Source organism: Rissa tridactyla, chromosome 3, assembly GCF_028500815.1.
Source record: "Rissa tridactyla isolate bRisTri1 chromosome 3, bRisTri1.patW.cur.20221130, whole genome shotgun sequence".
In the NCBI taxonomy this organism is placed as follows: domain Eukaryota; kingdom Metazoa; phylum Chordata; class Aves; order Charadriiformes; family Laridae; genus Rissa; species Rissa tridactyla.
Window position 1 is genome coordinate 5,511,082 of NC_071468.1, and position 14,478 is coordinate 5,525,559.

General features: G+C 44.8%; 1 protein-coding gene across 1 annotated transcript in view; it reads left to right on the plus strand.

Annotated features, from left to right (window-relative positions):
• ISM1 (isthmin 1) overlaps positions 1 to 10,876 on the plus strand; it is a 41,970-nt gene extending 31,094 nt beyond the window's left edge. Inside the window, exons 5-7 of the mRNA XM_054197295.1 lie at positions 3,043 to 3,186; positions 6,022 to 6,111; positions 7,766 to 10,876. Of these exons, the coding sequence (XP_054053270.1) occupies positions 3,043 to 3,186; positions 6,022 to 6,111; positions 7,766 to 8,283 (752 nt within the window). The 3' untranslated portion in view covers positions 8,284 to 10,876. The remainder of the gene's footprint in view (positions 1 to 3,042; positions 3,187 to 6,021; positions 6,112 to 7,765) is intronic.
• Positions 10,877 to 14,478: the final 3,602 nt, after the last annotated feature.

A 14,478-nucleotide genomic window follows, 5' to 3' on the forward strand; every position in this document is an offset into this window, starting at 1 on the left:
AAAACGAGTTTGGGGGAAATGAGAATGGTGAGGCATCGCTGAAAGTAGGCCAAGCAAAATAGAATTTTTCAACATGTGGCTTTTGTTCATCAGCTTTTAAATACAAATCTGTGCAGATGCACAAGCTGTACTGTGGTAGCTGCATTCCACTAGTAACTCTATAATCTTGAAAATCATACCAGTTATCCCATAAGAGGACCTTTTTTTAGTCCTAAGTGTACTTTTTTTAAAAGCAAAGGAAACAAGGTTTCATATTTATTTTTAGAGTAAGGATAAGTACAAATTTAGAATCGTGCGGTGGTTTGGGAACTAAAGTATAATTATTGGATAAATAAGCAAGATCTAAAACGTGGTAGTATTTGGTGGATACACAAATAAGATGAATTATGTTGGTGCATGTGCGGGGAGTGGCATATGCAGCAGGAACATTGTGTATTTGCGTGTGTAATTCTCTTCCAGATGTGTCACGGCGAAAAAAACAATTGTTTTCAGCTTGTTGTATGAAACAGTTGCAGAAACTAGAAACAGAGAGGAGCCACAGTTATTCACTGCCCCAACGGGCTGTAACCATTCATGCGGGGAGGACTCGAGGGAGGTGAGCTAATATGTGCTCACAGGTAGCTCAGAGCCTCTCAGATTTAAGTTGTGTGTATATACAGAAGATTTTTAGTTAGAGCAGGGTTTCAAAGCCACAGTACTTTTACCCTGGCGCTTCTGTTGCGTTCCCTAGATTCTGCGGAGTGGCTGTCATGCCCTGATTCCGTCTTATTTTTCCCCTGTTTTGGTTAACTTTAAGTCGTAGAGCCTTAACAATCGAGAGAGACTTTTTATGGAATGGTGTAGTTGAACACATACATATGTATTAAATTTTGTGGCCAGAAGATTAAAGTCTATCCCTTCTTTTTGCACCTGCGTTTATTTGCGGGCACGCTCTATTGCCAAGAATTCATGTATTAGGTAGTTGTTCATTTAGGTAAAATAAAATTGCTTTCACAAATAATTGTGGTAGGAAAAAAAAAATAGTAAGAATTACAAATATAAAAATAGGAAGAACAGGTTGAGCTGCAGCTGAAAATCTGATGTGGTATATTTAAGAGTAGGTACGGTCTGTTTCATAGTGCAGTATAAACACTAGGTAGGTAGGCCTAAAAATTATCCCAGAGCTCTCTGCCGTTCACCAGAGCACCCTACTAACTGGAAGAGACTTCTGGCCTTCTGACTAACCTAAAAGGCCATGTGCCATTGGCCTTGGCCAGGAGGATGGAGCAGCAGATCCTCCTGCCTATATGGGGCTTTTATACTAGTTCCAGCCATTGCCCTGTTCACACGTTTCATGGTTCTATCATCTCCCGCATCCCGCCCCTGCCAAAAAGCACCGCGCGGCTCTGCCTGCCCTTCCTGGGCCTCCCAGGCTGGGCTCTTTGACAAGCATCGCACCTGCTCACCCTCCCTCTTCCTCACCAGCCAAGTGGAGAACAAAATTCAGAGTTGGAAGAGAGCTGGGAAGGAGAGCAGGGCCAGGGAGAGAGGGCAGATCACATTGTCCTAAGACACCTCTGCTGCTGTAGTGCCCGCCTGTTGGCAAGCCCCAGAATGGCGGGTCTTTGCCCACAGACAGTAGCCATGTTCCTACTCACATCACACCATGGACACCTGATGCAAGTGTGGTGGCTTCCCAATCGGCAGCAGCGTAAGAAAAGGAGGAAAAGCACACGAGGTCCCTGCCATGAGGAACTCACATCTAGGCAGCTTGCTATGAGCGAGATATATAACCTTCCCATACTCCTGGCAATAAATGTTTAATAGCACCCCACAGAGTTGTCGTCAGTCATTACATATGGTACAAATCAAGTTACGTGTTCTACTAACCAGCTCAGGAAGCCCACAGACAGCATGGCAGTGGGGGGGGAGTGGGAATCGCGTGTAGCACAGAGGCCAGTGCAGGCAGGGACCTGGCCCTGTGTCTCGCTTGTACATATGTGTTCAGCCTATAGCTATAGAGCACGGCTGGCTCAGAGTCGCTGAGCCCGATTTGCCTTTGCTACCAGTGCTGGTTTAACCCAAATGAGCAAAGGCTGCAAGTTATCATCGCAGGGTCACTTAAACATCTCCTGTAGATTGCAGAGAAATCCATGAAGCCAGATGCTCCCTAGCGAGAGACAGCAGTCAGCTGGGGAGGCCAGTGGGAAGGCGAGAGAACCGGGAGTGGTTCATGGACTCCATTTGGTGGCCTTCGCAAGGTGGGACATGCAACAGTTAACTCAGCAAACAAAGGAGACTGATTCCAGGGGGTTTAGATACTCACAGTGGCAGCAAGCCACGGTGGTGCAGACTTAGTATCGTTTGCACTTGGCTGGCTACCAGAAGAGAATAAAGTTGTGTTTCGTTTTCAGAAGGTTCCTGCTAATAAACAGTCAGATTTGATGTTATTTAATAATTCACATGAAACACTACAAATTGCATATTGTTCTGGGTGCAAGATGCTTATGTGGTTCCCCATATTCATGACAGTATTCCTGTAATATCTGTTTCCTGTTCAAAGGACCGAAAAACAAAATTGCAATTTTCACGCATGACCCTCAGCCTCCCATAGTCCACCATTTGCGTCCTAAAGATTAATTAAGTGAGTATTGTTGAGCTATTGCCATGTGTTTTGAAAAGAAGAAAAAGCTAACTTCATTTATCCTGTGCCTGATTAGTCTGTGGTCAGAAAACATATTCCTATACACAGGGAAATTATGTGAATAGATGTGTACTGTTAGTTCATGACCCAGCTTTGCAGCTGAGGATTCTCAGCTGCCAAAAGGTCAAAAGAGAAAGGAAATATTTTTTCAAATAATCTTGCGTGCATTTCCCTGAGGAGCATCAAGTGTGAAAACCATTTAAACAGCAGGCTTACGCCTGGCGTTTAGCCCGAGCTTCAGGTAGAGACATCTGGATTCCATTCTTGTTTTGCCTTCTTAATAAAAAACACTACACAGTAGTTCTGGGTAGTAGGAGTTTTGTTTCTTCATTTCCTTCCTCATCTTTGTTCTTACACAGATTATATTGATGGTGAGGGAGACTGGAGCCCGTGGTCCCTTTGTAGCGTCACCTGCGGGAGCGGCAATCAGAAGCGGACGAGGTCCTGCGGGTACGCCTGCACTGCCACCGAGTCACGGACCTGCGACAGGCCCAACTGCCCAGGTGTGATGGTGTTCACGTGAAGTGCTGTCGGAGGGGAGCGGGGAGAGGGGGTCAGGGCTGGGAGGAGACCCCTCCTGCGCACAAAGCCCAGGGCCCCTTTGTTCCCTGGCGAGGAAGGAGTTTCGGTGGGAAGAGACAGCGCTGGTTCTCAAGGCCATTTATGAAATGGCAGGTTCCTTGCTAGTAATAACACGCTGCTAGATGCAGTCTGCTATCCCCTGGGACTTAAAAGGCAAATACAGGCTTTTTTTAGGTTACGGCAGTCATTTTTGTGCACAGTACATTTTGTATTCCAAAGGGTGTAATCTACTCTCTTGAAACAAATTTGTATTAATTTTAGAATTTCAAAACAGCTGTCCTGACCATTACCTCAGCGAGCTCGTATTTTGCTGTGCAGTGGACGGGTGGGCATGCCTGTGTTGTGAACAAAATAGCTCCTCCCCAGTTACACGGCTTTTAAGTTTTGTGCCTAATGTATACAGAGTTGCTTTAAGACCCCATGTGTATTGATATGGAAAAAAAATACTTTAAATACATGTTTTGCCTTTCACTCCAGAGATTTTGGGTTCATTGGGCATTAAGCTACAAAAATTCCTGTCCTAGAGAGTTAAGGTGGAATGTCATCTCTGTTTCATTACATGTTGCTTGATAATTGGAGAATTATCAAACAGCAAGTTTGGTCCTGCAACAGCTGCGCACAATGGGATGAAGGAATGTAAAGTTTTGGCTTGAATGTGTTCAGAAGATATGGCCAAGGACCCTCACCATAGCTCCTACCTGTCTGCAGGCGTTGACGTTGAAATGCCAGTAACGGAGGTGTCCTTACCATCACGCAGTTTTCACTTTGGTGAAAGCAGGGCTTTTACATCATAACAATGTAAAGCTGCTATGGAAAACTTTCCCATGATGTTCTTTCAATGCTGCTGTGTTTTTGGCTTCAGGCAATTTTGTAATGCACTGGTGCAGTAGTTGCCACAATGCATGGGATATGTGCAATTTCATTACTTCAGAGAGAAGTAAAAACACATGCCGTGGTGGCTTGCATTTCACTGAGTTTACTTAATGACTCAGAAAGGCAGAAATTCTTAAACTGGAAGTCATGTTTTTTTGGTGGGAAGTGAAATGTCAGCGGTGCTGGAGAGAAGACTTAGGAGCCTCAGTGACAGAGCAGGGGAGAAGTTTCTCACTCGCAGACAGATGTGTGCATCCACTGCAAGGTAATGGCTGCTAGGCAGTTCAGGAGAAAAGTGTTTCTGGATGCTCTCATGCATCCTAAAACCTCAATAATAAGGGGTTAATGCCAGAAGAAAGCGTGTAGCCCCCAGTTATATCCTCCAGTATTTATTACCAGCTAGCATCAAACGGTGGCAAACTTGAAAGAATATATTATGTCATATAACAGACCCCCAACGATCAGCAAGCAAAATATATTCACTCTTTGAGGCTGTGCTGACATTTTGAAAATTACAAGGGCAAAGCTCAGCTTCTGCTGTTTATAATTCCAGCAGTGAATTACTGCTTTGTAATGGGTTTTTGGCTATCTATTATTCTGCATCTACTGCTGGAGTTAAGGCAAAACCCTATGATAATTTTATTGAAAAGCAGCCTGAGGCTGTTTTGAAGCTTTGCAAGCCACTATTATGCCCCAGTTCAGGAGATCAGGAGAAAGTTCATTGGCAAGAAGATGAATGGTGAACAGACTTCATTACTAACCATATAGTTATCACATATTAAAGAGCTTTCTGCTCTCTTTGGAGGTCTTTAATTTAATGGAGGGGGAAAAAACCTCAAACCTGTTCAAATGCTTCTTTGAAGAGACATTTGTTCTAAGGCTACATGGCACAGAAACCTTAGGGAAACATCAGGCTGGTAGGTAGGCCAAACTAAAGCAGCAATGAAAGGATGTTTACTTTGGCAAGATCTGGCAAGATACATGTTCTGGCAATTAACACATTTTCTCTCTACTGATAGCAAACACTTAACTGGAGGTTGTTGGAAGATCCTGATATTTAAAGATCCTGATATTTTATTTGGGGGATGGGACAGATTGGCGAGGTTGTTTATCTCTCGCCTACTCGCACCTTTCAACTCCCTAGCACTGGGAGAGGGCAACAAGCGCCAGTCTTCTTGTAATAGCATCATCTTATCTGTGTCATTGCAGGGGGTGTGGGACTAGATAACCTTTAAAGGTCCCTTTCAACCCAAACTACTCGATGATTCTTTCTCATACTTCCTGAAAAATGGTTGCCTACATACGGATATGAACTTATTCACCTGTCCTCAGGCATGTCGCTCTGTTTCAGAAAGTGACACAAAGGCTGTCTGCTTTAGACATCACGTTTTACCCAGGGCTTTAGAGCTTCCCTTAGGACACTCGTTTTTATCTTGTCGGTCACTTGTGATACATGCTCTGGAGAAGACACTGGTGACATAAAGCCGACCAGGTGGCTGTTGGTGAAGTGTGTGCAAAGCTCCTACCTGAATTACTGGGAGATGCTGGCAAGCTTTGGATCAGGAAGAGGAGGAACAAAATTGGTTCCCTCGCTACTGGAACCCTGTACTGGGTTGAGTTTGCTGCTTAAATATAATCTAAGCTCTAAAACTTGAACACTTTTGACCTTTGGGCTAAGCTAATGCTTTAGCTTCTTAACACGACAGATTCCTTGGTCATCATGCTTTTAAGTGAACACTACCTCCAGCAGCAACTTCAGATTGCTTCCCTGCCAAACAAAAGCACCTTGCAGAACTGGGGAAGGAAGGGATGACAGGGAGGCAGTTGATTGCATTGTGTTTTAATAGGAAAACACCACCGCCACTAACACGTGTTTGTCTTAGGGATCGAAGATACCTTCCGGACAGCTGCCACAGAAGTGAGCTTACTGGCAGGAAGTGAAGACTTCAATGCTACCAAGCTGTTTGAAGTTGGTAAGCAGCCTAGTCAATCTTTCAGTGATAGATAAGAGACTTCCTTAGATTCTCCTGTTTTGACTCTTCAAACCATTAAAATTGTCAGTATTAATGACCATTTATTATCTTGCTGAAGTTTACGATCTGCACCTTAGCTTGCTTCTGTCATAGAATCTTTCTCTCCTTAAGTCTTAGCAAATTTCTGTGCTTCTTTCATTACAAAATGGTGATTCTCTGTCCTAGTTCAGAAAAGAGCTGTAAAACTCCACAAAAAAAATTCAAACACCGTTTACCATTTTGCTGAAATAACCTCAAATGGAAGATAATGGAAAAGCATTTGAGGTACAGCTGTCACATTAAAAAACATGACAATGACTTTTATGAGCACACATAGCTTTTATAACTGTGTGCGCTGCAGTGAGGCTGGCCAAAGCAATTTTATAGGGCATGACTTGATACTGATCTATCTAAAACTCAGCCCAGCCTCTATAATGTTCTGATTTCAACCCTCCAATGAAACCATAGCGTGGCCACTCTTAGACACTGGATGCTGGACTAATTGGGTAAATGATGTAATCCAGCACCTCCCTCCTATGGTGGTAGAGGACAATAGTTAATGACAGCCAGGATAGGACTCTTTAAGGAGATAGAAAAACAGGACACAGATCGCTAAGTAAATATTTTGCAAGAATGTTTGCTGTAAGAGTTTTAGGTCCCAGTCTTTGCCTTACTCCAGAATCCTGTTAAGTAAGTGTGGAGCAAGATTTGCGGGGTTTTTTTGAAAGCCTGTAGCATGATACAGACACCTTAAATAATGTTTTAGGTTGAAGACGTTTAACTGGATTCTCCCAAGACTCTTGCAAAATAATAAAGTGCCAGTATTAAATGTGCTACTAGTTTATAAATCTCTTTGATCCCAGCTATAAGTCATGGCTCTGGTGCCATTAAATCCACCTAATGTACAGACACTCTGATATTATGTCACATATGCCCTTCTAGAATCTGAATCACTTTTGGCTGCATTTGCCAGCTAAGCTGTCAGTCTCCATGTTCAAACTACAGCTGCTTGAAATACCCCTTTGGGAAGATGGAGACCAAACAGAAAAAAAGTATTTGTTAAAAGAAAGACTGAATTAGGGCTTTAATAACGAACTTCAGAAAAAGTAATCCAGGCCTTGCTTGCCATCTTGGTATTTCTAGCATCATGAGAAACTTAATCCTTCAGCATCTGAATCTGCTGTTCTTACAAGGTGAGTGCGTGGACTAGGGGTTTAAACTGGAGACTGGCATCAAATCACTGTGATTTCCCTATTTCAGTTCTGTCGCTTGTAAACCCATGATGGTGTCTCTCGTGCTGCTTGGGGATATCGGCAGCTTAATTAGAATTTGCCAGGTAGAAGAAATGTCAAAAATACCTACTGGCATGGTGCTGCAGTATAATTCAGACTAGCACTGCCTGAGGCCCTAAAGCCAGTCGCACGTGCGATTTCTTTATCTGAGGAGACAGCACATTAACACATTGCAGGCGGGGAGGAAAGCTTTGACTGGCCTTTCTTTCCTAAGCAAAGCACTGGTGCTGAACAGTTACGCTTTCCTCATTTATTATCACTGATCATATGAACTGGGATGCTGCATAATGTATCTTAAGTTTCCATTTCCTGCCCTTAAACAGATACTGATAGCTGTGAAAGATGGATGAGCTGCAAAAGCGAGTTCTTGAAGAAATACATGCACAAAGTGGTCAATGATCTTCCCAGCTGCCCATGCTCCTACCCCAGAGAAGTTGCATACAGCACTGCCGAAATCTATGATCGAATTAAAAGGAAAAACTTTCGCTGGAAAGATGCGAGTGGTCCAAAGGAAAAACTGGAGATCTATAAGCCCACTGCACGGTACTGCATCCGCTCCATGCTCTCTTTGGAAAGCACAACGCTTGCAGCACAGCACTGTTGCTATGATGATAATATGCAGCTGATTACCAGAGGGAAAGGGGCGGGTACACCAAACCTGATCAGCATCGAATTCTCAGCAGAACTCCATTACAAAGTGGACATTCTGCCTTGGATTATATGCAAAGGTGACTGGAGCCGATACAATGAAGCACGGCCTCCAAACAACGGGCAGAAGTGTACAGAAAACCCTTCAGACGAAGACTACTACAAGCAATTTCAAGAAGCGAGGGAATACTAAGATTTTCCTCCTTTTCAGGCACAAAATAGCATTCGTTTCCTGGATGCCAAAGAACTGATAACGGCTGCTGCATTGTCTCCTTGACAGGGGTTGATCAGTTTCTTTCTAATGAATGTATATAGTTGTAATATAATACATAAGTATTTTTCATAGTGTGTGTAATTTATAAACACATATCTCTATCTCACACACACCTACTTTTACATACAGACATACATAAACATTGTCCTGGTAGGATTTTATACTGCAATAACATTCATTTAATAATGTGCATTTCATTTTATTCCCCAACTGTAACATAAGTGGGGGGGGGGGGGCAGCTGCCATCACCATCAGGCCCCAAGGCCCCAGCTGCGGAGGGCACATATTTAAAAGTTGTTATAAACAATAGGATCGAAGAATGTACTCTTCCATATGGGAATAGTTTACAAGATTAATGCACCTAAAGCATCAGTTTTCTCTATAATTGATTTCATGACTAGTCATATCTAAGAAAGGAAGAAATTTATTTTTGGAAGGGTAATACTCAAAAGTGAATATAGACAGTTATTAGCAATTTTTGTCTTGGAACTCTTCCTGTTACCTTCTAGCTCAGGTCTTTGTAGTCCATCTGACGTAGGCTTGCAGGGAAATGTAGCTGTGGTTTTCCTAGGAAGCAGAAAAAGTCCCGACGCAGTGGTTCTGCGAGAGTTACAAACAGCCAGCTCCTGGAGACATCTCAGATAACGGAGTTACAGCTGTCAGGGCTTGGCTCTTATGCCGGGGAGCAGATCTTCAGGGCAGCTACCTGTAAATGAAGCATGCCGTAAGTCTTTGGAGGAGTGCGGCCATGTCAAAGAAAAAAAAACCCTCACAGTTACTTTCCAGTTTTTAATATGAAGAGTCTTTAGATCTGCTTGTTTCTTTCTTTTAAGAAAAGAAAGAAGTTTATTTTTTTAAAGAACGGGAAAAGTGGAATACACACATCTAAGTTCCCTGAGGTAAAGCATGCAACTGGCCCTTTTCCCCCATTTAGCATACGCTGAGCGCACAGTGTCCTACAGAAGAAGCTATTCTTTAAGGAAGCTGTCTGGGAGGAACTATTGGCGAGTTAAAATGTCTTAATTTTTTTAAAAAGCTAGCATTATTTTTGTAAAGTATTTATTGAATTGTAACAATAACTCACATGTGGGATATGTCTCTAACATGAAAGGCGTCTGTAGATGGAACTCGATGGCCAAGAATAAGACTGTTGTTAGGCAAAAGTTTTACTTCCGAATTTTTATGAAGTGCAAGTTTACATACATAATCCTGTAATTAAGCAGCTGATACCTGCGTTCTTATGAAAGATAAAAATGACACCCTGGGTAAATAAATACTTACAGTTCCATCCTGTAAAAGGCTGTCTTGCTGCAAGTCAATGTCTTCATTTGGAAAACTAAGGCTAAATGTCATTAGAGAAATGCCTATTTTCGGGTTATGCGGTCTGATACACATCTGCGCACTGCATGTGGAACCTCACACAGCAGTAAAGACGATCTCGCATTGCAGCCAGTCTTAGCTGAAAGATTCAAGACAGCCACGAGAGACAATTCCTTCTGCTATGTATGTACACACATAAATACTGTAAATCTTTTCTCTAGCTCTGTTGGCCTTTCAGGTGCTGGTTGATTGCGACTTCCCAGACAGACGTGTGCACGGTCTCCCCAGCATTAACATATGCGTAATAAGTCTGCTGAGTCTGGGAGGTGTCAGGCTTGTGTTGGTCTCCCCAGGTGGTACAAATCAGGAGATTAAAAAGCAGCCTGAGCCTCGGACACGCACTCTGACCAAATGTGTGACGCATACGCTGCGATGGCTCTCCCCGGATCTGCCAGAGCTGGTCTGACAGGCTGCAGAGCCTCGGCACTGTACTTATGCTCCAGGTCTCCAGAAACGCAGTCGTCCACGCAGAGCTACTGCACATATGCAACAGCAACTGACCTACTGAGGTAACTTCAGCAGCTGGAAATCTTGGCCAAGTCATCGGATCTTCCCAGATGCAGGCTTGAGTGGGAGGTGGGGGGAGCTGTGGATATATTCTAGCACTAGCTGGTAGTAACAAAACATGGTTAGTTGAGCAAGAGGGTAAACATGGGGATCGCCCCTTAAGTTTTATAGAAACCAGGTTTTGTAAATTCTTGCAAGGTCATCAGAAGGAGCCACTAGCAAGCGGAGCCAGTTAAATTGACAGCAGATGGATGAAAGGCATAAGCAACTCCAGGATCAGTCACTTAATAGGGAAGACAGGTATTTTCTGCAAACTGGGGGAGAAAGCCCTGCTTTTTACTTCACTTAGCAGTGGGGGGGAGCAACAGTCTCAGGTTTCTCTGGGAGGGCGATGAGAGGGCGGTCACAATTCTTGAAATATAAAACACATCCCTGCAGTTTATGGATTAGTAAATTATGGTGCTATTGAGAAATACTACTGCACCATTCATGCTGAACATAACAAATAAAGTGTCAGGGAAAAGGAAAAATTATTCTAGTAAACGAAATGACGCACAAAGTTTCAAGCATTACCACTCATAATTTGCGGTAATCTGAGGGAGCCGAATAACCACTGATAAGGATCTACCAGGTTTTTCATAGGATGAGCCCTGGAGCACACATCAAGAGAGTATTCGCACTTCGGCATTCTTAAGCAATGGTCTTTACTAAAAACAAAGTTGGTCCTACTTTATAATAAATTATGATCCATTCAGGACTGGGCTGCTTTTTTGGTTTTCTGTTTTCTTTTATCTCCTTTCCAATGACTAAAATTGTACCTGGAATGATTTTGTGTAGTAGGCCTTAGCAAGGTGCTGGAGTTTACCGTGGCCAAATTTGGCTCAGTCTCTTAAATACAGAGTTCTTCATGTTAAAATAAGACCTGAGGAAGGGTTTATGGTCTCATGTTCCCAGGCGCAGGTTGGTAGTCAGAAGAAGCTGTTGTTAACGTTTCTAAGTTACCACAGAACGGGCATACTGGAAAACCCAGCCAAAGGTTTGAGGAGGATTGAAACAAGCAGAACTAAACAGGGCTCGTGGTCTCAACACTGAGAAATCCTCTGAGAGTCCCCCACCGGTAGCCATCCTGCTTCCCAAAAGGAAACTTAAAATACAGACTTTACTGCAGCCTCTCCGTATCTGAGCAGTTGCATTTACCTATTTCTCCTCAGCAAAGCCCGAGTAGGATGTTTTCACCTCCTGGCTTCTCGTTCCTCTGCAAGCACAGCTGTTTGTGCAGCAAAAGGACCCACTCAAGTCACCCAAGTTATTTTTAACCCTGATCAGTTAACAGATACAGATTACCGCACGGCTTTAGAGTCGAGTTGGCGGGAATGCCTTAAGCTGGCACTGCTGGTGTGAAAGATGTGTGGAGCAGTGCCCCGAGGCAGCCATAAATGGATTGAATGCGTACCTTTGATGGTTAAAAGGATGAGTGGGCCTGGCTTCACATTGCCCGGACAGCTGCTGAGCAGCAAAATTCCACTAACATAACCCGCAGTGATGCATATGGGTTATAGGACAATATAGCGAAAAACAAAAACATACACACATCCATGAATCCCCACAGTCCTGCATTAGTTACCAGCTGCATTTTTTTCCCCCGCTGTGCAAGATGGTTAGCCCTGTCAACACAACGCATTCTTTCAAAAAATGCTGGTGAGTTCATTGGGCTGCCTTTTCCATGTATAGGATTTTCATTGAGATTGTGGGGTTGGTTGCAATGCATAACTGGTGCACCTGACACTTTCAATTGAGCGGGGTCAGGTGAGCCAAAGGCAGGAGAGGGGAGAAAAGTAACCTTTCCCAGTTGAAGAATCCGCTGCTTCATGGCAGGGCATTGCAGTATATACGTGAGCCATTTAGCAAGGGGATGCCCCTGCCAGACCACAAAGAGCCCTAACGCCGCAGCCTCTTACCTGTGATGGTCTCCCTGGTCCACAGCAGGAAAGCAGTGAGGGAGAGCCTGGACCTCGTGGAGGTGGCCCAGGGAGCTGCCTGAGGCTAAGGAACCACAGGTGCTCCCTCAGGCCTCCCCTTGATCCCCTTCCTGCTTTGTCCATCAAGGTGCCTCTGGAGCCGCCCAGCAGCCAGCCTGGCTGCTCTGGGTGCCTGCTAGGCGGCACTGCCTTGGCTTATGCATTCAGCAAGCATTCATCCATCCTTGGAGAAAATTACTCACGGTCAGGCTGGACAGACTACACAGAAACCTGGCGAGCGCCCTTCCTAGCAGGGTCAAGGAGCCTTCAGGGCAGGGAGCCTGTTTATAACCCACCCAGACAAAGTTACTCCCCAGGGTCCCTACAGTCACCCGCACGATCATCTGACACCACACAAGGGGCAATGGCATGGCAAGGCCATCTCTTTCTAATCCAGAAGAGGAAGCCTGCAAAACAGAAACGGACAGGCTGGGATCTCTTTCTGCTCACTGCATGCACCTGCACAGGCACAAGCACAGCTGTGTCCCTCCCCTCCGTACACACAGCGCCCGGAGCGCTTGGGAGGGAGGGCACGAGCAGGAAGACGGCCAGCACTAAGCACCAGAGTAAAGATGACAATTTTTCCAGCAAACTGGTGTGAGTGTATGCCTGGCTGCATGGCATTTATGTGACAGCTGAGAGAGCGTGTGTTTTTCTATCACCAGTCCCCCCCCCCCCGGCCCTGCTTCCCTTTGTAACTTTTAATGGAAAAATGTGTGGGCAGTTTCCATTATGCCTGCACTGTTTCAGACAAATTAAGGGGTTGGCTAAGAAATCACTGGTTTCATATTTCATACAAAATACACACACATGCATATATTTATATATCTATGTAAATTAATTTAGGATATCCTCTAGTCATGCACTTCAGAGCAGTACGCTGCTGAGTGTAGTGTCTGTAGTAAAGGCCCTACAGAAGAGCTCTTCCTTTGGGCCTGCACGGGGGGGGGGGGGGGGGGGGTGAGGCTGTTTTTGCGCTTGCATGGAGGAGAGAAGGGCCAGGAAGCTGAAATGGCAGCAGTCGTTCTTCGGCTCTGCCTTTTACTTTCTGAGTGGCAGGTTTATTCATTTTTCCTCTTCAGGAGCATTGCTAAAGCCACATATGCCTTTTATGACTGTGCTAATTTTCTATCAGGTTAGGGAGTTATAACTGTTTTCCTTATTTGTTCTCTGTCACAAGAAGGATCTGGGGGGGATTTTTAAACACACAGAGAAGCTTTTCATTCAGTAAAATGTACAATTTACAAGGGATTTAGAATGTTATATTCTGGAAGTGATAGCAATATGACACAGGTCAAACCGGCCAAACCTAACACAACTAAGTGTGGGTGGCTCTAGTTTTCAGAGGAGCACTTAGATAATATTTCCTTTTTAAAACTGGGCAAACAACTTTACATGTGTTAAATGTCAGAGTTTGCTGTTTATTACGGGCCTGACCAATGCTTCACGTACAGTGGAACAGTGCTTCACCCTATGGATTTCAGGAGGGCTCTGGTATGGCTCCGAAACATGCCTGCGGCAAGTGACAGCATCTGCACACCATGATGGTAGACGCAGAATGTGAGTCAGAAAGTTTGGGGAGCAAAGAAGGCTTGGGAACCAGCTCCCACTCCAAGCACCATCTTCCAGGCTGGCTCCTACCTCTGCACAGCTGCGCTTACCCCATTCGTTTGTCCCCAAAGCCAAGCTGCAGCCATCCGCACTTCCCCACTTCCCAAGGGCAGCTCTTGAGGGGACGCTGCTCAGCTGCAAAAAAAGCAGAGCCAGGGCACAGCTGGCCTTGGGAAAGGCCCTGGCCGGTTGCGTAGGGCTTTCTGAGTCAGGTGAGGAGATGGGAAAGGTGCAAATGCACTTGACCATGCAGACGACAGGGAGTCCCATGTCCCGCTATCCTCAGCAGTGTTTACCGTCAGGCAGTCAATGGGGAGCACCTTCAAACCACGGCACTGCCTTGCTTCATAAACCTCCTGCCTGCAAATCTCAAGCAGCTTATCAGCATTGCCGTGGTCCCCATCACCCCCAAGACAGATAGGGGATTGAGCCCAGAATGACGCCTCCGTCCAAAGCTAGCCCCCAGCAGGAGGCAAAAGCATGGCTTCATTTCACGTGCAAATATGCTGGCTATTCCAGCGCATCCAGGAATGTCAGCGAGCGATGGCTTGGAGACACAGCAAGGTCCGCCACAGCCTCTGCAGCAGTAACCAGGTCT